Source organism: Mastomys coucha, unplaced genomic scaffold, assembly GCF_008632895.1.
Source record: "Mastomys coucha isolate ucsf_1 unplaced genomic scaffold, UCSF_Mcou_1 pScaffold20, whole genome shotgun sequence".
Taxonomy (NCBI): domain Eukaryota; kingdom Metazoa; phylum Chordata; class Mammalia; order Rodentia; family Muridae; genus Mastomys; species Mastomys coucha.
Window position 1 is genome coordinate 106,704,129 of NW_022196903.1, and position 26,475 is coordinate 106,730,603.

Consider the following 26,475-nt stretch of genomic DNA (forward strand, 5'->3'; position numbering starts at 1 on the left):
TTCCGGCGCGGGTGAGTGGCGTCACTCAGCGGCGCGTCTTCGATGGCGTCAGAGCGTCGTCCTTCAAGCGGGAAAGTCGAAAACGAAGGGAAGCAGCTGGCGGCCCCCAGGTTAGTGGTTTTTAGGCTTTCCTGGGAGCCAGATGGTATCTCCGAAGTCAGACGGCCAGTGTTTCCCTCTGAACAGTGGCTGTCAGTGATTACATATTGTAGGTAACGCATAATAAGAAATTTCTAGCTTTTAAGGCTTAAATTTAAGTTTATGAGACTTTTTTGGTAAGACTTATTTAATGTGTACGTATGATTTGACCTCCTGTGTTTAAGTGCACCACATGCATATAGGAACCCGAAGGGACTCAGGATCCCCTAGAACTGGAGTTATAGGCAGTTTTGAGCCGCTTATTTGAGTGGGAACTGAACCTGGGTCCTCTGCAAGAGCAGTAACCCTTCTTAATTCCGGAGCTGTCTCTCCAGACCCGGAACGTTAACTCTTAATAGAAACCGTTGCCATAATCTGGAGAGATGGTTCTGAGGTTAAGAGCACTGGCTGCTCTTCCAAAGGTCTTGAGTTCAATCCCCAGCAACCACATGGTGGCTCATAACCATCTATAAGGAGATCTGGTGCCCTCTTCTGATGTGCAGACAGAACACTGTATACATAGTACAATAAAGAGAGCGAGGGGGTGGGGAGAGAAGCTGGGTGGTGTCAGTACCTTTAGTCCCAGCATTTGAGAGACAGAGGGCAGAGGCAGGTGGATCTCTGAGTTCGAGGTCAGCCAGGTCTTCAGAGTGAGAGAAACCCTGTCTCAAACAAAACAAAAACCAAAAACCAACCAACCAAAAAATAGTAGTGATAATAGCCCATAGTCCTAGCTTTCAGGAGGTGGAGGCAGGAGGACCAGGTGATCTTTGCCATTGGCTATGTATGAGTTCATGACCAGACGGCTACACAAGACCCTAGAAGTTGAAAATAAGACAAAAAGCACAGATTCTGCCCTACAGTCTAAGAACCAAAAATAAATGAACAAAACAAGGAGTGCAGTTCTGGAACCAGACTTCTTAGAGTTAGAACCTCAGCCCTTCCCCTGATTAGGAGAGTGATAATGATCTCTTTCTCAAGTTAGCATGTGAGAAACATGTGGATTATAATTTAAGCATTTAAGACAGGGTTGTTTGTTATTGAGATAGGGTCTCACTGTATATCTGTAGCTGGCCTGGAATGTAACTAGTAACTATGTAGACTGGCCAGTCCAGTTTACATGGTGAAACCCTGTACAGAAAATAAATAGATACTGGGCTGGAGAGTTGGCTCAGTGGGTAAGAGCACCGACTGCTCTTCCAGAGGTCCTGAGTTCAATTCCCAGCAACCACATGGTGGCTCACAACCATCTGTAATGGGATCTGATGCCATCTTCTGGTGTGTCTGAAGACAGTAGTGGTATACTCATATACATAAAATAAATAAATCTAAAAAAAAAAAAAAGAAAGAAAAAGAAAAAAATAGGTACTAGAAAAATAGCTCAGTGGTTAAGAACACTTGCTGCTCTGCAGAGGACCTCGGTTTGTTTCCCAGCACCCACATAGAGGCTCAGGACTATCTGTAACTTCATTTCTGAGGGGTCTAATACTCTCTTCTGGCCTATGCAGGCTTGGGATGTGCACTTGGTCCACAATCATATACACAGGCAAATACTCATACACATAAAATTTAAATATTTTAAAAATAAAAATGACTATCTCTGGCAGGAGAACTCTTGCCTAGCATACACAAGGCTATGGTGTTGAAAAGGAAACCGTGTTTAGGGAAATTGTCCCTGCTTTTCTCTACCACTCCACCTACAGGTAGACTAACTGTCCTCATAAGCTCTCACTGTGTCCCTGGGTTTTTCTTAGACTGTAGTCACATGAACGTAGTTCAGTACATTAAGACCTTGTAATGCTGTGCACTCCCTCCGAGCTGGAATGATGTCTGTCTTATTTGCAGTGTTTGATGTTTGTTTTGTCTTACGACTGCAGTCCTTAGCATCACTCCCTGACGGCAGTACTGAAGTAAGCAGTTAGAGAGCAGGTGGACAAGCTTAGGTGAGGGTCTTGATTCTCAGATGAAGAGCGGAGGGCTTTCTCCTTTAGCCACAGAGAAGCAGCCCGGTGAAGGAAGCAACTAGATCAACAAGTCTTGGGGAGATATTGGCCAGCTGGAGGAGTTGGAATTTGCTCAGTGTTTTGGTTTAGACGGTGTCAGTGTGAAGACTCTAACCCTCTGCTTGTAGACAGAACAGTCTTAGAATGACCTCTAATCTTTGATTATGCTAGTTCTTTCGGTGTTTGAGGTAAGCATTGTATCACTGAGCTAAATTTCCAACTCCTGGATGTTCTTTTAGGAAGTAATATAAGTGCAGAAGACCTTGGTCAAAATGGTTTCCAAAAGAAGTCGGTTAGATTCTGAGGATAAAGAAACCCTGACGGAAGATGCCTCTAGTAAGTATCTAACCTTTCATTGTTATATGTGAATCACAGATGCAGGAAAAGATACAAACCTCCGACTTTTCAAGTGCTGACATCTGTTAAGGGTTACTGGAGAGAACACAGAGATCCTAGGAGATTAAGGATTGAGTGTGCACCTCAAATGCCACTTAGGGCTTTTGGACGGCTTCTGAACTTCACTCTCCATCTTCATAAAAATAATTATTGTAGAATCTGATGGATGACACAGAGGTTGAAAGTACTTGCTGCTCTTGCAGGGGAGCCAGGTTTGATTTCCAGCTCCCACATGGCACCCCGCCATCATCTTTAACTATAGTTCCAGGGAATTCAGTGTCTTCTCCTGGCCTCAGAGCACACCGTGCATTCATGTGGTACATTTAGGTTCAGGCAGGCAAACAGTTAGACACACAAAATAGAAATAAATCTTTATAAAAATTATTATATATTATCTGAGAAAAGTAATTTAGAAAATGGGTAGACAAGTCAGGCTTGGTGGCACACACTTTTAATGAGAACATGCAAGAAGCAAAGGGAGGCCTGACTCTTTGTGTTCCAGGCCAGTGTGGCCTGTATAGTGAGTTCCTGGTTAGCAGAGCTTCATAGTGACACCTGTCTCAAAACAAAAGCAAAAGCAGCAGAAAATGAGTAAATAAAAAGTTCATGCTTTGGAAATACTGTCACCAAAAGAGAACCAACTTCTGATATATGAAGAGGAGCTGGAGGTCTGGCTCACTTAGTAGAGTGCTTACCTGCCATACCTAGGTTCAATTCCCCAGTACTAAGAAAGGGGAGAGGAAAGTTTATGAGGAGGGAGTTGGGCCTTGTGCTTTTAATGAGTAATGAGCAAACTGAGTTTCTCATTCTGATTTTGATTAAGTAGAAAAAGAGAATTATATCATGAAAGGAGAAAAGGAGGTTTATTCTTCAGATTCAGGTCTCTATCTTGTTTGTTTTGTTGTTGTTCATTGTGCATTGATGAAACCAGCCTGAGGTTTGTACTGAAAGACGTGGTACAGAGGGGCCTGTTCTGTTCCCAAGCTTTATCCTGAAGGACATGGTGCAGAGCCTGCTCTGTTCTGTCTGGTTCTGTGGACAGATCATTAGTTCTCAAATTTGGCATAAATCAGGATTGTTGTGAGATGAATTTGTCAAAACTTGAGTACTGGGTTTGCATTTTAACCTTTGCACTCTTCTTCTTTTTGTGGTCATATTTTAAAGGCATGTGTTTGTTTGTTTGTTTCTCCAGAAATCATGAAACAACCCCTTTCCAAGCTGGCAAAGAAGTCTCAGGATTCTCACGAAGTTGAAGAGAATGGCAGTGTCTTCGTAAGGCTTCTTAAAGCATCAGGACTCACTCTGAAAACCGGAGAGAGCCAAAATCAGCTAGGTAACATTCAAAATATGTTCTTGAGTTCAGTGAAAGTGTTCAGGACCAGACCATGGGTCCAGAATAGAGAGGCTGACGGAGAGTAGGGCAGGAAGGCCTCTGTCCCGAGAGAAGAGGGAGACTGCTCTGTAGAAACTGTGCTGATGATCATAATCTTATTGTTCTAAGGCTTGATAAATAGCATCTTATGTTAGTTACCTCTAATTCTTTTTCTTAAAAAAGTAGTATACTGCTAGTAATCCTTTGTGATACGCACACATGTGCATATGTGCATGTGTGTATGTATAGTGTGTAGTGCGTGTGTGTAGTGTGTGCGTATTTATGTGTGTGTGTAGTATGTGTGTATGTGTGTGTGCGCATGTATGTGTAGTGTGTGTGCATGGTGTGCCTGTGTGTAGTGTGCGTGTGTGTGTGTAAATACCCAGGAAGCAAGAAGGTCTATATCAGAAGAAAATATGGCAAGCCATTTTAAGGCTAGAGACTGTTTCTAGGGCATAGATACTTTTTTGTTTTACTAAGTAAGATAAGTTATTTTAATATCTACAAGTAAGATGGGTGATTTATATAACACTTGATATCTTAACATCTACCAGTTTAAGTGTTTTACTCTAGATTTAGAAGTTTTAGTTGAAGATATTCTTAGTAGGGATGTAGAGATATACTCAGTAGAGAGTATATACTGTTCCCTCAGAGGACCAGAGTTTGATTCCCAGCAGCTACAGTAAGTATCCGTAACTCTAGTTCCTGGCCAGAGCCTCTGCACAAACTTTCACATGAAAAGAATATAAATTAAATAAATAAATAAATAAATAAATAAATAAAATACGTAGACTTTTAAGAAAAGAAGAAGAAAGAAAATATTCTTAGTAGCATCATCAAATGTGAAGCCTGTCTTTAAGGAGGGAGGCTGTAGTAGACATTACACATCATGTTGAGAAGCTGTTCTTCCTTCCTCATAGGTGTGGATCAGATAATCTTCCAAAGGAAGCTCTTTCAGGCCTTGAGGAAGCATCCTTCTTATCCCAAAGTATGTACTCGCCTGTGGTCCTCTGTCTGCTGGAAGTGCATAGAATGAGGACTGAGACCCTGGCACATAGCCAAGTGGCTGGTAACAAACATCCAGCCACAGAGCTTACCCTCTCGTCTTGGTTGTATTATTTAGGTAATAGAAGAGTTTGTTAGTGGCCTGGAGTCCTACACTGAGGACAGTGAGAGTCTCAGGAACTGCCTGCTGTCTTGTGAGCGCCTGCAGGATGAGGAAGCCAGGTGAAGAGAAGCAGCTGCCTTCCAGAAGTTCAGCCTGGCAGTAACTGGACTGGACACAGGAAATGCAGTTGTCTTTGTTTTACAATTTCACTTTTGATTTATAACCCTTTTTTACTCAAAGTTTAAGTGTAACTTTAAAACTATTTAATTTAATTTGAGGCTAGATAGCAAAGAACTGGAATGTTTTATGAAACATGTCTTACCTGTATGGATAAGAATTCATATCTCTGTGTCTCCCTTACCAAGAGCTGTCTTCTCATATTTGTATGTTTTTTCTAATAAGACTATACTTTTGACTGTCTTTCTATATGTCTGCCTACCTGCCTGCCTGTCTGTCTGTCTGTCTATTTAGAAGCATGGTCTCACTTGTGTAGCCCTGCCTATACTAGAACTCCCTATGCAGACCAGGCTATCCTTAAACTCATAGAGGGCTGCCAGCATTTTCCTCCTCTGAATGCAGGGACTAAAGGCCTCTGCTTTCTAGCCTGGCTTTGAGATAATCTTGAAGGATTGTGTATTTAACCAATTTTATGTAGAAAAGATAGTCAAACATTGAAACAAAATGAACAAAATAGGAGTCAAATGCCTCTCTATTTTACAGCATGGGCACGATTTACTCCAAGAGTCTGATCAAGCTACTTCTGGGGATTGATATTTTACAGGTGAGACCGCAGCACTCTCCTCAGAGTGTGATGGATGTGAATTGGGGTAACTAGCAGAGGGGGATGAGTTTTAGCTGGCAACAGCGCTGAGCAGCACTTTAGGAGATTAGTCTCTAAGTTGTGTCTGCCTTTGCCTTGTTGTTAGGCCGGCCAGTTGACCTGGCAGTCCCATTCATTTCTTCAGTATATGGGTCTGGTTTATTTAACATCATATGGTAGGGCTGGAGAGGTGGCTCCGCGGTTAAGAGCACTGGCTGCTTACTCTTCCAGAAGTCCTGAGTTCAATTCCCAACAACCACATGGTGGCTCACAACCATCTGTAGTGGGTCCGATGCCCTCTTCTGGTGTCTGAAGACAGAGACAGTATACTTACATAAATGAAATAAATAAATCTTTAAAAAAAAAAAAATATTGGCATGAGTATGCTGGTGCCTGCAGATTCCAGAGGCGTCAGATCCCCTGGAGCTGGAGTCACAGTTTTCAACTCCCAGATATGAGTTCTGGAACCAGACTGGGGTTCTCTGTAAGAACAGTGCACATTCCTAACAGCCGAGCCATCTAGCCAGTCCTGACTCCTCTGCCTCACAGCTCCGTGCCGTGTGCTCTGAGAATTGTATGCTTACTGCTCAATTTTCATCTGCACTGTCACTTAGTAACTTGAGTTTGCTCTTTACTTCATTCGCTTCTATCTCACTTCTTTTAAAAACTTGGTGTATGTGTGGCAGGAGTAGGGGTGTGTGAGTGCCGCTGGTGAAGGTCTTGTGGAGACCAGGGGCATTGGAGCACTGGATCTGAAGTTAAAGGCAGTGTGAACTGGAGGATGTGGCTCTGGGACTCAGACTCGAGTCCTCTGGAAGATCAGGATGTAATCGTCACCGCTTAGCCTTCTCTACAGCCAGTACATTGACATGTTTTAATGTGTTGAACAAAACTGTAGAGTGAAAAATATCTTTCCCACCCATCCTCCCTTTTTTTGCTTCCTTAGCTTCTTCATATAATTTTTAATCTCTTATTTCTCTTTGGAAATCTTAACTATAATTTACTTACCTCATATCAGAGAGTTCCATTTTTGTCTAAAGTATAGACCTCTTTTGAAAGCATAATCTTTTAAAATTTGTCTTTCATAGACGAAGAGTTACCATATTTAATAGTATTTTTAGTATCTGATTACTCTTCCTTAATATTTGGGAATGCAAATTATTGATGTATTTATACTCAAGCATTTATATTAAAATACAGGCAGTATCTGTGTAAACATTTTTAGAAGATGTCAGTTATATTAAGATGTTTCCTCAAGAGCTCTGGTAGAAGAAACTTATGACTAATCTTATATCTTCATTTAGTAATTATTATAGATATTAAAGTAAGCCATCTACTGATCAAATAATTCTCAGGTTTAACTAGTTTCATACAAATACATTGAGAACAGGTATATCCACAAGTCACAACTCCATGATCACTCTGTTCTTTTTTCCCAGAAGTGATTGACAGTGGAATTTGCCCACTTGTGTTTTGTCTAGTCCTCTCAGGCACAGACTAATGCTTCATAGTTAGGTGCAATGCTGTCTTAATTAGAGGCAACTGTTGTTATAAACCTCTCAGGAAGCCTTCTTCTGTGAAATCACCCCCATTAAACCCCGCATGCTGAGCTCTTCAGCATTCTAGTCCCTTTCTAGAGTACCACGCAGCCACTGGCCTGATGCCGCCACAGCAGGCCTGCTTGCCATTTCGACCTGGTAACTAATGTATTTCTGTTGTATATCTCGATACCATCTCCTGACGGTGCATGTTTTCTCTTTTAGCCTGCCATTATCAAAATGTTATTTGAAAAAGTGCCTCAGTTTCTTTTTGAAAGGTAAGTGGAATTGCCTTGAAGCCTTGAGTTTCAATGCTTTTGGACTCTCTGGAACATGTCTTCTGAAATGTCCTTTGGTCATTTTTAACGTGTCAGGTTCCTGAACGAGGGATAATGCTTCTTCAGCTACTTCATAATACTAACTCATTGTTAAATATCACACGTGCTTGTATGTAGGATGGTTCTTCTAGAAGAGTACACAACACTCTGTTCCTAGGAGGGAGGCAGTTGTCAGTCTTTTATTTTGAAGTGTATTTCTACTGTTTATATTTTGAAATTACTGTGTCAGGGTCTGGAGAGAGGGCTCGGTGGTGAAGAGCACAGGCTACTCCTGCAGAATATAGAGTTGAATTCCCAGACACCGATGCAGATAATACACCCATACACATAAAAAAATAAATATTCATAAAAAATGACAACTATGTCAAGAAGGAAAAAGACCAGTCTGATTAAAAATGACATGTAAGATCTCAAGCATAGAAATATCAAATATTTAAGTGTTCAATTTCATTAGCAAAGACAGAAACTTAAAATAAAAAATCGGTCTGGCTATGATAGCACATGCCTTTAATCCCAGCACTTGGGAGGCAGAGGCAGGAGGATTTCTGAGTTTGAGGCCAGCCTGGTCTACAGAGTGAGTACTAGGACAGCCAGGGCTACACAGAAAAACTCTGTCTCGAAAAACCAAAAAAAAAAAAAAGAATTCAATGTAAATAAATCTTTAAAAAAGAATGGGCTGGGGTGGGGCTAGAGAGATGGCTCAGTGGTTAAGAACTGTCTGCTCTTCCAGAGGTCCTGAGTTCAATCCACAGCATGGTGGATTAAAGATGGTGGCTCACAACCATCTTTAATGGGATCTGATGCCCTCTTCTGGCACGTAGGTTACATGTAGATAGAGCACTCATATACATAAATAAATAAATCTTTTAAAAAAATGCAATGCAAGCTGGGTGTGTAGCCCAGTTAGTAGAAGCCTTGCCTAACCTGAAGACCTGAGTTTGATTCCCATGACAACATAAATTTCAACACTCCAGTGCTAAAGGCAGGAGAAGCAGAAACTCTAAGTCACCCTCAGTTACACAGAAAGTTTGAGTTCAGCGCAAGATACAGAAGACCCTGCCTCCAAAAAGAAAAAACAAAGGAAAAATAAAAGGATAAAATATTGAGTGTTTTCCCTATACTCAAAGGACCTTTGTTAAATATTATGAATAGTTATTGACATTTGTTGTAAATGAGCATAAATTAATCATTGTAAGAAGCAGTTAAATTGTATGTTTCAAAACCTTAGATTTATGTCTGGATGCTAGACATGGTGGCTTGTGCTTATAACCTCAACACTTAGGAAAAGAACAACGAAGGATTCAGAACCATCCTCTGATACATAGTGAGTTCCAGGCCAGTCCAGCCTTTGCTCTGAGACCCTATCGCAAAGTAATAAAAAAACCAAACACTTTTCAGTCCCAGCATTTGAGAGGCAGAGGTAGGTGGATCTCTGTATGTCAAAGCTGCCAGAACTATGTAATGAATCTATGTTTCGGAAACAAAACAGAAGCCACATTTCATTTTTTTTTTTTTTATTTAAAGTTAATAAACTTTCTGTTTATTTTGCTTTTTTGTTTGAGACACGGTCATGTAGCCCACACTGGCCTACAGGTTGCCATATGGTCAAGACTGATCTTGCACTCGTAATCCTGCTTCTACCTCCCAAGTGCTGAGAGTACAGGTGTGTCATCATGGCTGGCAGATTTATTAACTTCATTTATTTATTTTGGTTTTTCGAGACAAGAGTTTCTCTTGGTAGTCATAGCTGTTCAGGAACTTACTTGGTAGACCAGGCTGGCCTTGAATTCACAGAGAGTTCTGCCTCTGCCTCTGCCTCTGCCTCTGCCTCTGCCTCTCAATTTCTGGAATTAAAGGATTGGGCCACTACCTCCAACCAAATTATTTTTGCTTCATTTTACATGTATGGTTGTATATGCCTGTGTACTATGTAAGTTCCTGGTGCTCAGGGAGGCCAGAAGAGTGCATTCTATCCTCTGAAACTGGAGAAGTAGTTGGTTGTAAGCCTCCATGTGTTTCTGGGACTCAATCCCAGGCCCTCTGGAAGATCAACAAGTGCTCTTAACCACTGAGCTATACACTCCAGCCTGTCACATTGTTTGTAAGATAAGTATAATCCATCTTTTCCCTTCTCCCAGCTATAGCCACTATTTTAGTAATTTTTTTTCCCATGACAAAGCACTATTACCAGGGCAACTTATCAAAGAGTTTGTGACTTAATAGTTTCAGAGATAGTGATGAGACCATAGCCATCGTGGCGGGGAGCATGGCAACTGGTAGGCAGGCAGGGTGTTAAAGCAGTAGCTGAGAGCTTACACCCTTCTCAGAAAGTTAGAGGCAGAGGCAGAACTAACAGTATTTTCTTCCAGTCATCTTTTCCACAATATATACACATGTCTGGATTATTTATTCATTTATTTTATGTGTTTGGTTATTTTGCCTGCATGTATGTCTGGGAACTACACGCAGCATGTCTGGCACCTGTGGAGGCCAGAGAAAGTGCCAGATCCCCTGGGACTTTAGTTACAGATGGTTGTGAGTCTCCACATGGCTGCTAGGAACTGAATCTGGTTCATGTGGAAGAGCAGCCAGTGCTCTTAACTTCCAAGCTGTCTTTGCAGCCCCTCTGGTTTTAATAATCACGTTTGTGTTTAGCATTGTGCCCCATAACTAGTAACTACAGTTAGTAGTTTTAGCTGACTGGCTAAAGTATTCTCTACAGTTTTAAAGTGTTCTGTTTTGTAGTCAGGAGTTGGTGATACAGCTTATAGTAGAGTACCTGCTCATCATCTGAGTTCCCTAGAACCAAACAAAGACAAAAAATTGACATGGGGAGAAGGATAGAAAGAGGGGAGAGACGAACAACTAAATCCCTTATTGACATTTCAGTGAGAACAGAGATGGAATCAACATGCCCCGACTCATCATCAATCAGCTAAAATGGCTGGATAGAATTGTGGATAGCAAGGTAGGTGTGGAGCTTTATTTATTTAAAAAGTGTTTTACAGCTGGGCAGAGTTGGTCATGTCTATAATCCTAGCACTTGGGAGGCAGAGGCAGGCTGATCTCTGAGAGTTTGAGGCCAGCCTGGTCTATTGAGTGAGTTCCAGGACAGCCAAAACTACATAGTGAAACTCTGTCTCTAAAACAAACAGAAGTTTCTAGTCATCAATGGTGGCACATGCCAGGAATCTGAGCTAAATGCAGAAGGCAAAGACAGGAAGATGGAGGTCAACATGAGTCAGCCTGGGCTACACTGAGGAAACCTTTTTTATTTGACAATCCTGAGTATCTCTCTCTTTAAAAAAAAAAAAAAATGTATTTCTAGCCAGGCAGTGGTGGTGCACGCCTTTAATCCTAGCACTTGGGATTAAATTTAATCCTAGCACAGAGGCAGGTGGATTTCTGAGTTCGAGGCCAACCTGGACTACAGAGTGAGTTTCAAGGACAGCCAAGGCTATAGAGAGAAACCCTGTCTTGAAAAAACAAAAAGTAGGGCTGGTGAGATGGCTCAGCGGGGAAGAGCACTGACTGCTCTTCAGAGAAGGTCATGAGTTCAAATTCCAGCAACCACATGGTGGCTCACAACCACCCGTAATGAGATCTGACGCCCTCTTCTGGTGCATCTGAAGATAGCTACAGTGTACTTACATATAATAAATAAATAAATTTAAAAAAAAAAAGAAAAAAAGTATAAAAATTAAGTATAGTTTATTATATGTTAAATATTTGGGAAGTGGCTAGAGCAGTGGATTTTAATCTGTGGACTCTGAACTTTTAGGGAGTTGAATGACCCTTTCACAGGGGTTACCTAAGACCATTGGAAATATCAGATATTTACATTACAGTTCATAACATTAGCAAAATTTATTTATGAAATAGCAATGAAAATAATTTATGGTTGAGGGTCACCACAACATGAAAAACTGTAAAAGTGCTATAGCATTAGGAAGGTTGAGAACCATTAGAGTAGAGAGATGGCTCAGATGTTACAAGCACTTGTTCCTCTTATAGAAGACCCTGGTTCAGTTTCCAGTACCTACATGGAGGTTCACAACTATCTGTAACCTGAGTTCCAGGGGACATAGCAAACATAAACACAATGCATACACACACGCACACATGCAGACAGGACATACCCCACAAAGTGTAAAGTCAATAAATCTTTTTTAAAACATTGGTAAGAGCTGGGCATGGTGACACAGGCTTTTAACCTCAGTGCTTGAAAGGAAGAGGCAGGTGGGTCTCTGAGTTTCGGACCTCTGAGACTTCTGAGGGATCCCTGGTCTACAGAGCAAGTTCCAGGACAGCCAGGCATAAGTGTAGAAACCTTGTCTTCAGCAAGAACAACAACAACAAAAACAGAGAAGGTGAAGGTGTTTATTTGTGTTTCACAATCTCTAGATTACTTTTTATTTCTGAAAAGTATTAAGGTCCCAGGCCATCTTATTTCAGTATAAATGATTAAATTTGTAGTTTTTGCAATTATGTGATTTATGTTAAGTGTGTTGGTAAAATTGAACACTTAAATAAATAGAAGTTCAAGTTTTTCTTTTTGTTGGTTATTGGGCAAAAAATTGAATATGTTGTACCTCACTGAATTTTAGTAATACAAGGAGTGAAGATTTCTTGTCATGATGACAAGAAAGCTGTTCTCATAATCTGTTAGCCAAGACCTTGTTTCAGCGGTGAACAGTCTGCTTGAGGCGCTGCCTGCGGTCTTACTTCTTTCCAGAATCCTTGGTTGTTTGTGTTTTGGTTGGGTTGGGTTTGGTCTTTCTAGGGTCTTGCTGTCTAGCTCTGGCAGGCCTGGAACTTGCTGTGTAGCTCAGGCTGCCTAGAACTTTGATCCTTCTGTCTCTGCCTCTTAAGTGTTCAGATTGTCAGTGTACACTACCATGCCTGTCTTCATTGCAGAGGTTCTTAAAACCATTCTTTTAGGTTTTCATAGGCATTTCAGACTACATCTTTTTTAGGAAAACAGGTGTTTTTAGAGTCTCATCTGGGCTGGAATTTGGGTCTAGAGTAAACTTCTTTGGTTTGGTTTGGTTTTGGTTTTTCGAGACAGGGTTTCCCTGTGTAGCTCTGGCTGTCCTGGAATTCACTCTGCAGACCAGGCTGGCCTCGAACTCAGAGATCCGCCTGCCTCTGCCTCCCAAGTGCTGGGATTAAAGGCGTGCGCCACCACCACCCAGCTAGAGTAAACTTCTTTGTGTGAATTTAGAGGGAAGGTCTTTACTTCATTTATGTGTACATGTTCATGGGTAGGTGCAGGGTGTGTGTGTGTGTGTGTGTGTGTGTGTGTGCACTTGCATGACTATGTGTGCTGGTATCTGGAAATAGAGGAACAACCTTGGATGTTACTCCTCAGGCAACATTCACTTTTTTTTTTTTTTTGAAACAGTCTTTCAGTGACTTGGGACTTGCCAAGTATCCTGAAGTAGGCTGGCTGTCCAGCGCTCCCCAAGAGTCTACCTGTCTTTGCTTCCCCAGACCTGGGATCACAAATGCATGCCAGTGTGCCTGGCTTCTTTTGTCTAGATTCTGGAAATTGAACTCAGGTCCTCATGATTCTAAGGAAAGCACTTAATTATTGAGTGTACTCTCTCCCTAGCTCCCGTTTGCCTCTTACTTTGAATTTTGAGCTTGAGTCTGTCATGTTCATGATGTATACATGATAATTTCAGGTCTGTATTTTCATGAATAAGGAGTGCTTATTTTGAGTAATGTGCTACAATTCTAATGTTCTCCCTGCAGGACCTCACAGCCCAGATGATGCAGTTGATCAGTGTTGCTCCAGTGAACTTACAACATGACTTCATCACTAGCCTTCCTGAGATCCTAGGGGATTCCCAGCATGCTAATGTGGGGAAAGAGCTCAGGTGGGTAAACACTGTGGGACTGTCATGTGGAGCCTCCACCAGGGGAACCTATTTGCTGCAGTGTAAAAATAGCTAAGTTTGGGGCTAATGTGGTAACTCAGGCTAAGGGTGCTTGCCTTTCATCTCTGATGATATAAGTTTTATATTGGAACCCATATTATAGAAGAGAGCTGACTTGCCAAGTTGTTCTCTGACATCCATATATGTACTGTGGCACACATTGGTATATGTATATACATGCACACACATGCACGCATACACACATGTGCAAACCCTACAGATGCACATACATACACAGTCACACGCATGCATTTAAAACATAAAGTCTGGAACACAGGTGTTTAAGTTCTTCTTCAGTTTCGTAGGAGGTTCATAGCCAGTCTAGGCTACATAAGGCCCTAAATCACACACAAAAGTGAGTTGGGTGTATGACTCAGGTGATAAGAGTATTTACCTGACATGTACCAAGTATGTTAATTCCCTAACATTACATAAACCAGGTGTGATGGGAGAAGGTAGAAGCAGGAGGATCAGAAGTTCACGCTCATTCTTGACTGCATTGTGAGTTTGAGGACAGCCTGGGATACCCTAAATCCTGCCTCACAATGTAAAAATTATTTGGGCAGTGATTGAGAATGCCTTTAATCTCAGCACTTGGGAGTAAAGGTAGGAGGATCAGGAGTTTAAGGTCAACTTCAGGCAGATCTCTGTGAGTTCGAGGCCAGCCTGGTCTATAGAGTGAGTTTCAGGACAGCCAGAGCTAACACAGAGGTGCACATGCACTAACATACAGACATTTTCTGGCCATTATTTCCCAAACTATATAGCAGGACAACTGTTTGCATAGCTTTTACCCTAACCCTAACCCTAACCCTAACCCTAACCTAAGTAACTAATTGTAAGTATCCTAGAAGTAACTGACAGTATGTGGAAGGATGGATAGGTCATGTGCTGATAGCTATGCAGTTTCCTAGAAGGGACTTGAGCATCTACTGCAGGTCCTGTCCTCCCCACACTAGGGAGTAGCTTCTCGGGTTGCTTCTTGCCCAGTTCTGTTCAAACCATTACTCAGCTTTTCCTCCTTTGTTAACAGAGAGCTGCTGGTGCAGAATACTTCACTGACTGTTCCGATTTTGGATGTCTTTTCTAGTCTCCGACTTGACCCAAACTTCCTGTCTGAGGTAGGGAAGAGCCTGCTTTCCAGAAATAGGAAAAAAATCATATACAATGAAAGAAAATACCACTTTTGCTCACAAATATTAAAGCATTATGCTACGTGTGATGACTGGGAATGTGGTTTTTGATAAAGAGCTTGCCTAGGGTGTACAAGGCTTTGATACCCAGCATTATATAAGCTTTGTATCATGGCATACACATAAATCCGTTGTAGAGGCTGGAGGAACAGAAGTTCAAGGCCATCCTAAGCCACATAAGCAGCTCAAGGGCAGCCTGGGATGCTAAACCCTCAAGGAAAACAACATAATTTTGCTTCTTTTGTAACTTTTAAAATATAAGCATTCTGGAATTTAGCTGGTTTTTATTTGGCAGTAACTTCACTCTGCTTTGGTTCTCTTCTAAATAACATACTTTTATTCTAGAAGAGAGCTAGCTCTTCATCATTCTTTCTGCCTGAGGAACATCCAAAGATGTTCCTCAGGGACAAGTCCCTGAACCCAGTGCTCATTCACAGTAAGTTCCCTGGGGTCAGTGGGGAGGGAGCAGGAGCGAGCACTCCTTTTGTCGGTTGTGAGCTCAGACTCTGAGTGAAATGTAAGACTGAAGATGTTTGACATTTATCACTTGTCTGTGTTAGAAAAGTCTTTGACATTTATAATTGTAAAAGCTTGTAATTTGGGGAAAAAGAATCTTTTTCCCTAAACTACCATTAGGAAAATCAAATGAATTTTCTAATTTTGCTGCTAAGTCTGTATTGAGTTTGAGTAGTGAAGAACTTGGTGTGCTTTATGTTTAGATCCGCCAGTTGGTAATGGACAAGCTGTCATCTGTCCGTCTAGAGGATTTACCTGTGATTGTAAAGTTCATTCTTCATTCTGTAACAGATACCACTTCACTTGAGGTATGCTATTATTTCCTACCAAGCCTACTCACATTAAGATACATGGGTAAATGATTTAAACAAGTACTTCAAGTTGCTGTTTTCTGGCCCCAAATTAATTGATAATCCTGATTACTCCAGATAGCTGTTGGGAGAGAACACAACTCAGTCTGGTTGATTCCTCAGCGTAAGCTGCTGCGGGCTGACATTTTCTATTTCTCTGTGGTTGTCCCTCAAGTGATTCTAGGGTTCAGGGTGTGGCATTCTGAGTAACTTGAACATTCTCATCCAGGCTGCTAGATGCCTTTTGTTAGGTCAGGTTTCTCCTCAGTATTTTGGGGTTATTAAGGTTCCAGTGGGAGAGTGGACTGTGCCTGTCCACTGAGGGTGAGCAGAATACATGACTGATCGTGACTTTCCATAGGTGATTGCTGAGCTTCGGGAGAAGTTGAACGTCCAGCATTTTATTTTACCATCACGAGTTCAGGCTTCCCAAAGCAAGTTGAAAAGTAAAGGACTAGCAAGGTATGGAGCGGTTTGCAATTGCCATTCCTTTCTTTGTATAATCATAGTCTACTTTCATCCTGAAGGCAGGATAGTTATGAGATCATAATAAACCACAAGTTTTGGTAGCGAGGCTACATTTCCATACAGCACAATAGGGATTTTCAAATTTGTGTGTGTGTGTGTGTGTGTGTGTGTGTGTGTGTGTGTGTTGAGGTTTGGCCAGCGGCTATGTATTGTAATGGAAACACATTTTCCTAGCCTTCAAATCCACACAGTCTATGGTGCAAGTTTTTCAATATTTTGCATAAGTTGGAACATACTCCAGAACCTGTGGTTAATAACTAGAAACTCAGATCTTATAAGATCTTTTCTGGTAAGTAGAAAGAAATAATGTTTCCTGCTTTGCTGTTTGTAGCTCTTCAGGAAATCAAGAGAACAGTGATAAAGACTGTATTGTTCTCATCTTTGATGTAATAAAGTCAGCCATTAGATACGAGAAAACCATTTCTGAAGCCTGGATTAAGGTAAGATCTTTGCATCTTTGATCATCAAGGTGGTTTGTGAGTGGCAGTCAGTGAGAGATGTGGGAGGTGAGATGAATTAAATCTTCAGCTTGTCATTCAGGTGTAAATGATGATGATGGGTGAGCGAGCAGGATATGTGGAAAGAAGCAGGTGTCACATGCTCCACTGATATGTTATCACATCATGGCCCTTGTTTTCCTAGGCAATTGAAGGCATTGAGTCAGCGGCTGAACATAAGGTAATGCTCTTGTGTTTTCAACTTAGCGTTGCATTGGCTGCTGCGCTGTCCTGCCTTCTTCCTGTGTTCGAGCAGCTATCCTTCTGTAGCTGCTCTGATAATGTTGGGTGTGTGGAAAAGGCAACCTAAGAGGGGTGGCTTGCCTACTGACTGGTCTTACCTACTAGAAGAGTCTGGAAATGACTTTAGTCTACAGTGTTCAGTAGAGAATAGGAAATTGTTTCACCCACTATAACATGAAGTTATAGTCCAAGAAGCAGTACCAGACCCTGGCCATGAGTTCAGGTCCCGAGTCTATGGTTAGCCTTCCTCCCACCGGATGCAGTTGTCTTTTTGATTTTACTTTGCCCATGTAGTCCTGACCTGAGTTGGTTAGTCTTTCCACTATAGGACAAGCAATGGTACTGTAGTTATCCCCACTCTCTGTATCTTTCTCTGTCTCTCTCTGATTCTTGTGTGTGTGTGTGTGTGTGTGTGTGTGTGTTTATGTGTATGTGTGTGTGTTGGGGGGGCTTGTCTGTTTGTATGTGGATTTATGGTGTGACACTCTGCAATGCAGGATGGCTTACTATGTTTGTTAAACTGAAGATGATTCTCCTGCCTCAGCTTCCATGTGTTGGAGTTACGATGTCTGACTTCTGTGAAGAAGCTGGCTGGCTGTTCTTCTGTGTACTGGTTGTTTCTTCTAAAGGTTTTGCTTTGGTTGGAATCTTCCGTCTTGTGAGATTTTTGTTAGTTTTGTGTGCAGCTATTATATGAAAGTCTTCAAAGTTTCTATGATATAGAATAAACAGTAGAAATAATGAAGTTTTTTTTTAAAGATTTATTTATTATTATATGTAAGTACACTGTAGCTGTCTTCAGACACACTAGAAGAGGGTGTCAGATCTCATTATGGATGGTTGTGAGCCACCATGTGGTTGCTGGGATTTGAACTCAGGACCTTGAGAAGAGCAGTCAGTGCTCTTAACCGCTGAGCCATCTCTCCATCCCCAATAATGAAGTTTTTTGAGACAGGGTCTCATCCAACTGCCTTCAAACTCACTGTATAGCTGTGAAATTGACCTTGAACCCTTGATCCTCCTACCTCTACTCCCAAGTTCTATGGTGACAGGCATTTGCTACCATGATTACTTATATAATGTTGGGGCAAGTGATAATCCAATTGTTTGTTTGTTTTTACACAGAAAGTAAATTCACACCCCTTGATGCCTTTATACCTAATTTTTATAGACTTGTAAGCAAGAACATGGTATAAAATATAAGTTATATATTCTTTGAACAGCTTTTTGTTTTGTTTTGTTTTTCAAGATCAGTTTTCTCTGTGTAACAGCTCTGGTTGTTCTAAAACTCATTCAAAGACCAGGCTTGCCTTAGAGATCAACCTGCCTCTGCCTTTGCCTCTGCCTCTGCCTCAGCAGTGCTGGGATTTAAGGCATGGTGTAGTGGGTCTCCTTGGAGATGGTATTATAGGTGTTGTGAGCCATCCCACATGGGGCTGTGAACTGAGAGCCCTGGTCCCCTAGCGCAGCAGCAAGTGCTTATAACCACTGAGCCACTTCTGTCTCCCCTTTGTAAATGTTGTGTCTTTTTGAGAAAGCTGTGTGTGTACAAGCATGAGCACACTCCTATAAGAACAGACGTGAGCTGGTGAGGTGACTCAGTGGGTAAAAGCACCAACTGCTCTTCTGAAGGTCCTGAGTTCAAATCCCAGCCACTACATGGTGGCTCACAACCACCCGTAATAAAATCTGATGCCCTCTTCTGGTGCATCTGAAGACAGCTACAGTGTAGTCATTTATAATAATAAATAATTTTTTAAAAAAAGAACAGACATGTTCATACGCATGTGCATACAGTTTTCATACTCTGTCTTTAGGAAGTAGAATCCTACTGTGGTTAGTGTTGTGCAGGCTGCTTATTTTCTTCACCGTCATCACCATTTATCAGAAGTGACTTACTGTGTTTAAAAGTGAGTTATCTGAGCTGGGAATGGTGGCGTGTCCCTTAATCCCAGCACGTGGGAGGCAGAGCCAGGTAAATCTCTAAGTTCAAGACAAACCTGGTCTACAAAGTGAGTTCCATTACAGCCAGGGCTACATAGAGAAACCCTGTGTCAACAAACAAGCAAAAATGGGTTGGCTTATACTGGTTTTTATAGCTCTGTTATATTTCAGAAACAATTATCATAAATTATTTAACCTTATATTAATGAACATTTATAGTTTTTGTAACTTTTCATAAAGCACTTTTTCTAGTTTTAAAAGTATATAATTTAGTTGTCAAGTGATATCATCTATTTTTTTAAAGATTTATTTATTATTATAAATAAATATACTGTAGCTGTCTTCAGACACACAAGAAGAGGGTGTCAGATCTCATTATGGGTGATTGTGAGCCATCTGTGTTTGCTGGGATTTGAACTCAGGACCTTCAGAAGAGCAGTCAGTGCTCTTACCCACTGAGCCATCTCACCAGCCCCTCATCTATTCTTTTAACAAATGTAAAAATATTCAACATTCTATTTTAATATCACAATTCTCAATATTCTGATTTTTTTTTTTTCAGGAACTACCAAAGGATAATAGTTGTTGCACTTTATCTCCCTGAAAAGTGTTTCTGGGTTTTGTAACGGTGTGTGAACTGTGTTGGTGTGGTGTGAGCAAGCGAGTGTCATCATTGTTCTAGTAGAGAATAGCTGAGCTCTGGTGTGCTGCTCTCTGACAGGCTTTGGATGTGGCCATGCTGCTCATCATCTACAGCACCAGCATGCAGATAAAGAAAGGAGTTGAGAAGCTGCTGAGAAACAAGATTCAGTCGGACTGCATTCAGGAACAGCTGCTTGACAGTACATTCTCTACACATTACTTGGTAAGTGTGAGATAAACAGGAACACGCTGAGAAGATAATAGATTGACATTTTCTGTACCATGTAGAAACCTCACACCTTTGTGTACTATTGATCCTTGACAGGGAGCTTAGCATGTTTCAGAGCAGTAGATTAATGGCTTTATTGGGTTGAGATGATGATATTAATGAGCCAGCCTAAGATGGCCTTTCATCCTTTCAGGAAGATGTTAACCAAGTCTCTGACTCAAGTTCTTTTGCCTTTTGAATTTTTTCCAATAGATTTATTTTTATGTATGTGTTTATGCCATGTCTCTGTGTGTATATGCCATATGTGAGTGTGTGCTCTTGAAGGCTGGAAGAGGACATTGGATCCTCTGGAACTGGAGTTATAGGTGGTTGTAAGTCACCTGACATGGATGCTAGGAACACAACTTGAGTTGTTAAAAGAACAGCAAGCATACTTGACTGCTGAGTTATCTCTCTCGCAACATAACTTTTTTTTTTAAAGATTTATTTATTGGGGTGGTGAGATGGCTCAGTGAGTAAGAGTACTTACTGCTCTTCCAAAGGTCCTGAGTTCAAGTCCCGGCAACCACATGATGGCTCACAACCACCTGTAATGAGATCTAACACCGTCTTCTGGTGCATCTGAACACAGCTACAGTGTACTTATATATAATAAATAAATCTTTAAAAAAAAAGATTTATTTATTTAATTTATGCATATGAGTATACACTGTAGCTGAACAGATAGTTATGAGCCTTCATCTGGTTGTTGGGAATTGACTTTAGGGCGTCTGCTCATGCTGGTCAACCCTGCTCGCTCCGGCTCAAAGATTTATTATTATAAATAAGTACACTGTAGCTGTCTTCAGACGCACCAGAAGAGGGTGTCAGATCTCATTACAGGTGGTTGTGAGCCACCATGTGGTTGCCGGGACTTGAACTCAGGACCTTTGGAAGAGCAGTTGATGCTCTTACCCACTGAGCCATCTCTCCAGCCCCGTAACTTTTTTTTAAATATGTTTTATTTTTTTATTTTTGAGAGTCTCACTATGTAGTCTTGGCTGGTCTGAAACTTGGTATATAGACTAGGCTGGTCTTGAACTCATAGAGATCCATCTGCTGGGTTTTTTGTTTGTTTCTTTGTTGTTTTTTGTTTTGTTTTGAAAATGACAATATCAGTAATGAGGATGGAATTACTAATGTTATTTACTTAGGATCCCTGAATGTCTTGTCTGTATTACATTATTTATGTAACCTGCCTATGTCTCTTATAACAATTATTTAAAGAACTTAGTTTGGAAGTCTGGGGACGTAGCTGAGTTGGTAAAGTGCTTACTACACAATCATGAAGACCTGAATTCTGTTCCCAGCACCCATAAAAATGCTGAACATGGTGACACACATTTGTAATCACAGTACTGAGGAGGTGGAAATATTCAGGTCCCTGGGGCTCACTGGTCAGCCAGCATCTGTTGAGCCCCAGGTTCCAGTGAGAGGCCCTGTCTCAAAAAAGAAAAAAGAAATGAGTATGGCTCCTGAAAACATCTCCTGAGGGTTACCTCTGCCCTCCACGTGCATGGTCACATGGTCACCAGCACACACATACATACAAACTCAGTTTGGGTAGCATTGAATGTTATAGACTGTACTTAAATTGTAACTGGAACAGAGCAGCCTACCCAGGGAGACATATGATTGAGTGTAGATACTGGAATCTATTCAGTCTAGTTTGTAGTTCCAAACAAGTAGGAACTAACTTACATTAAGCTTATCATTTAATTTTTATGAATTCTAAGGTTCTTTCCTTTTTTTGTTTTGTTTTGTTTTTGTTTTTTTGAGACAGGGTTTCTCTGTATAGCCCTGGCTATCCTGGAACTCACTCTGTAGACCAGGCTGGCCTAGAACTCAGAAATCTGCCTGCCTCTGCCTCCCAAGTGCTTGAATTAAAGGCGTGTGCCACTACTGCCTGGCCTAAGGTTCTTTCTTTTTGTTTATTTATTTATTTATTATAATTAAGTACACTGTAGCTGTCTTCAGATGCACCAGAAGAGGTCGGTCAGATCTCATTACGGGTGGTTGTGAGCCACCATGTGGTTGCTGGGATTTGAACTCATGACCTTCAGAAGAGCAGTCAGTGCTGTTACCCACTGAGCCATCTCACCAACCCCCTAAGGTTATTTCTTAATCTGTTTTTGGGGAATCTGATCCTTAAAGAAAAGTCAGATGGTGAAGGATTCCATTTATACAATAACAGTACCTTGGCACTCACTAGCACTGGGACATGGACACACAAGGATCAGAGCTCAAAGCTGTCCACAGAGTTTGAGACCATCTACAGTACCCACCAGAAAAACAAAAACAAAAGCTGTGTTATCGTTTTCAGTTAAGTGAGAGCAGGAGTTGGAGCTGTAACAGTGGTCAAGTGTCTGTCAGCCATGGACCAGGCTCTGGGCTCGGTGCTTGGTATGAAAGCTAGAGAGCAGCATTTAAGAGCAGAATGCTGTGTGTCTGCGCAATGACACGAAGGCCGACTGGTTGTTCTCTTTGGTGGCAGTGGTGGGTATTAGCACATTTGGTCTACGACACTGTTTCCTAGTCTTTTCTTTCTTCCTCTTTCAGGTTCTTAAGGATATTTGCCCATCTATTCTTTTGCTGGCTCAGACTTTGTTTCACTCTCAAGACCAGAGGATAATTTTGTTTGGCAGTCTTCTATACAAATATTCTTTTAAGTTTTTTGATACTTACTGCCAGCAGGTATGTTGAAACGTTTATTGGCTAAGGAAGGATCAGGATATGGGAAGGTATAATTTCAAATAAATTGTATGTATTCTGAGGTATATTCTGGGTGGTTAAATGACACTGAAGGGGAAATAACTTTTACCAACAGCTTGGAAAACTTGGTTCTAAGCCAGCCATAGAGATGCACATTTCTACTCACTTCTCGGGCAACAGGCAGGAGGATAAACAAAAGTTTGAAGCCAGACTGGCCTGCAGTGCAGGATCTTGCTTCATAAAGAAAATAGTCATTTCTAGTCTCTGTCCTAAAGTGATAAGAGTCCTTAGAGGATCCAACTGTGAGAGCTGATAGTTGGTTTAAAATCACTAAGGTCTTGCTCATATGTAGCACATCAAACAACTAGACTTAGATTTTATTTTATCTTATTTTTTATTATGTGCATATGAATGTGGAGTTTTGTACCTGAATGAAGTTCCCGAGGAAGCCATATATTTTTGGAATCATCTAGTCTGACCTGTTCTCCATTCACAAAACCTATAAAGCCTTCCGCTCCTTAAGTATAGTCTCTTCAAGAAATCTCAGTGCACATTAAGTCCAATTACAACTTGAGTACAATTTAACTCATGTATAAATATTCAAATGACCACATCAAGGAACAAAATCAGGAGGTTCTGATAGCGTCCACTGATTCATTACTGAATGGTCAAGGCTGAATGGTCTTTCCTGTCATCCCAGTACTTGAGGGATGGGATATTCACAAGTTTAAGGCCAGCATGGGTTAGTGAGGTCCAGGGAGTCAGGCTAACTGTGTGGTAGTGTGGTTATGCTGTGTGGTTACAAGCTTCCTGAAGCCAATGCTCATGGCAGTTAGATAAACAGTAAGGTAGAGGCTAGAAAGGCCATGGGTGTGAACCCTTTAGAATGGGTGTGTCATATTTTTGCTTCACACTGTCCTGTTGCCCTCCCTGTAGGAAGTGGTTGGTGCCCTAGTCACCCAGGTCTGCAGTGGGAGCAAGGCTGAAGTTGATGCTGCGTTGGATGTCCTCCTTGAGCTGATTACACTAAACACCTCTGCGATGCAGCTCAGTGCTGCTTTTGTTAAGGTAGGGCCTGTCCTGACAGATATCAGATCATTTTCTGTTCATGTATCTATCTCAGTGTTACTGTTCCCTGTAAGTAGGCAAAAACATACTTTGTATTCTTTAGATACTGAGCACTATAAATGTGAGAGGGATGTATAGAAAGATGGATCGTAGGTAAGTTTTAAATAGAAGCATGTAGGTGTAAAGATGCATTGTATCTGTGTATTGACTGACGCAGAGACACTTCTCTACACTTACATGCCAAGCAGTGTTAAAGTGCCGTGGGTAGGAAGGCTGGTCTTTGCGTTTGATGTTAAGAGGGCAGGAAGCATGAGCAAGTCATCTGTACATACATGGTTTTATATAGCTGTGTAAAATCTAGGGATCACAAATGAAAGAAAACTTGCAGTATTTGTCTTAACTGACGTAACCCACTTTCATACCATTAACTCGTTTATGCATTTTCCTGAAAACAACATAGCTTTGCTCTAACAGATGGCTGAGAAAATTCCATTATATGTGAGCCACATTTCTCGCTGTTGATGAGGATCTAGGTTGTTTACAAGACTTAGCTATTGTGTATGTGCTGCAACAAACTTGCAGGGCAGGTATCTCAATGATGTTGACTTGGTAATACCAGAACTGAAGTAGCTGGGCAATTGTTCTATTTAAAATGGGGGAGGAGGAAATGGGGTAGAGAGATGGCTCAGCAGTTAAAAACATTTGTTACATTTGTGAAGGATCGGGTTGGATTTCCAGCACCCACATATTGGTTCACAATAATCCATCTCTCTAGTTCCAGGGAATCTACTGCCCTTCTCTAACCTCCTTGGACACCAACCATGCATATAGTGCATATGCATACATGCAGGCAAAACATTCACACATAAAATGAATACATCTAATTTTAAAAACATGGAAAATGGCCAGGCAGTGATGGCACATGCCTTTAATCCCAGCACTTGGGAGGCAGAGGCATGCGAATTTCTGAGTTCAAGGCCAGCCTGGTCTACAGAGTGAGTTCCAGAACAGCCAGGGCTACACAGAGAAACCCTGTCTCAAAAAACAAAAAACAAAAATACAAACAAACATGAAAAATGTTTTTAAATTTAAATAGAGAAAATTTAAATTTAAACAGAGAAGTATTTTAATTTAAATAGAGAAAGATGTTAGCTAATTACCTCATTTTGGACCTTTTTCCCCCTTCATAGGGCATTTTAGATTATTTGGAAAATATGTCCCCTCAGCAAATACGAAAAATCTTCTGTATTCTCAGCACTCTAGCATTTAGCCAACAGTCTGGAACCAGCAACCATATCCAGGTAAGAGGACATGTGTTGAGAAAGAATATTTTAAACCTCTTTGTTTGAAATTTGCCAGACTAAGCCTGTGGAATTGTACCTACCTGGTCAACATAGTGAGTTCCAAGACAGCCACAGCTACAAAATAGAGAAACCCTATCTTAAAATCTAATAAAGGTAAAATGATGCTGAGTGCCAAGCCAGCCTGGGCTACATAGCAACATACATAGTTCCAGGTAGTTCCTAATGAGACCCTGACAGAAACCATGTAGGAAAGGCTGTGGCAAGCAGGTGAGTTTCCTGGAGATGGCCCACCGTTTGCATGCCTGCAGTTGGTGCACTCTGGAGAGGCATGACCCCAGAGACCTTGTCCCAAGATTGCTTCTTGCTGCTGATACACTCTTCCTGCCACTGTAGCATAGCCTAATGAGGCCTGGGCATCAGCCTACCCTATAGGGCAAATTCCCTGCAGATCAACATGAAGATGGACGTTCATGAATTAATGACTTTATAGCATTCTTGATTTGATTCAAATAATTTTAGGAAGAAATATTAAGAAGGAGATGGTTTTAGTTGTTTAGCCAGAAAGATCTAATAATCTTAGAATCAAGAATAGATTATGCCCATTCTCATAGAATAGTAAGTAAAGATAGCATAATAAGGAATACAATGAGCTTGCATAAATTGCACTGAGAAGAAAACTAAACTTGGGACAGATTTGTGATCAAGAAAAAAACATTCATTCTAGGTCAGGTCCAAGGATGAAGCCTCAGGTGTGCACCATGCTAAAGCAAGGTCATGTGAAACTGTGGCTTTGAACTTACAGAGCTTATAGAATCAAATACTGCTTTGAACTTACTATTGACATCCTTCTATAGCTCCTATTTGTGTAACATTTTATCTGTGAGGTAATTTTATAAAGAACTTTTGTCTAAGAAGGTATAAAAAGGCTGAGAGAAAAAAATAAAGTCTGGCTGTTGGGGCTCTGCTCCATGCACCATCGTGTGTGTGTGTGTGTGTGTGTGTGTGTGTGTGTGTGTGTGTGTGTATGTGTGTGTGTGTATGTGTGTGTGTGTATGTGTATGCCTGACCTTCTTTCTATCCTTTTCTTGCTCACTGGCCATTCTTGCCAGCCTCAGGTAAGTAAGCTCTATTAGTCAGTAGTGCTGACCCTGTAAATTACCCATTGCTGTCGGCAGAGGCACAGTAGGCTGCTATCAGCATGACCCCAGTTACCAATGCCATACTTCTTTGCTCCCTGCCTTGGTTTACCCTGTGGTGCCAAACCTGGTTTTGAACAAGACCCTGTGTAAATAATAAAATTAACAACAGTGAGTCATAGATGTTCATGTCTTTAATCTCAGTACTCAAGAGACAGAAGCAGGTGGGTTTCTGTGAGTTTGAGCCAGTTCAGTCTGGACAGCAAATCCCAGCCTGCCAGTGAGACCCTGTCTCATAATAAAAACAGCAAAGAAATCTTAGTCTGTTGGAATAAAGATGAGTCTGAGCTGTAGTCAGCCAACCATGAGACTAAATAAGCCATGGCTTTTCAGATTCTGTGTGAAGTACTATGGAAATA

At 41.2% G+C, this 26,475-nt stretch overlaps 1 protein-coding gene across 2 annotated transcripts in view; it reads left to right on the forward strand.

The window, feature by feature from the left end:
- Positions 1-7: 7 nt before the first annotated feature.
- Positions 8-26,475, forward strand: part of Fancd2 (FA complementation group D2) — a 65,999-nt gene continuing 39,531 nt past the window's right edge. Inside the window, exons 1-18 of one of the 2 annotated variants that reach the window (XM_031382927.1) lie at positions 8-110; positions 2,381-2,477; positions 3,730-3,870; positions 4,830-4,897; positions 5,033-5,136; positions 5,738-5,798; positions 7,601-7,653; positions 10,603-10,681; positions 13,471-13,595; positions 14,689-14,776; positions 15,568-15,672; positions 16,076-16,176; positions 16,574-16,682; positions 16,885-16,920; positions 19,648-19,791; positions 22,396-22,530; positions 23,485-23,616; positions 24,807-24,917. In XM_031382927.1, the coding sequence (XP_031238787.1) occupies positions 2,414-2,477; positions 3,730-3,870; positions 4,830-4,897; positions 5,033-5,136; positions 5,738-5,798; positions 7,601-7,653; positions 10,603-10,681; positions 13,471-13,595; positions 14,689-14,776; positions 15,568-15,672; positions 16,076-16,176; positions 16,574-16,682; positions 16,885-16,920; positions 19,648-19,791; positions 22,396-22,530; positions 23,485-23,616; positions 24,807-24,917 (1,656 nt within the window). In that variant the 5' untranslated portion in view covers positions 8-110; positions 2,381-2,413. Of the gene's footprint in view, positions 111-133; positions 209-2,380; positions 2,478-3,729; positions 3,871-4,829; positions 4,898-5,032; positions 5,137-5,737; positions 5,799-7,600; positions 7,654-10,602; positions 10,682-13,470; positions 13,596-14,688; positions 14,777-15,567; positions 15,673-16,075; positions 16,177-16,573; positions 16,683-16,884; positions 16,921-19,647; positions 19,792-22,395; positions 22,531-23,484; positions 23,617-24,806; positions 24,918-26,475 lie in introns of those variants that run through there. The other variant, XM_031382928.1, reaches the window with a different exon arrangement.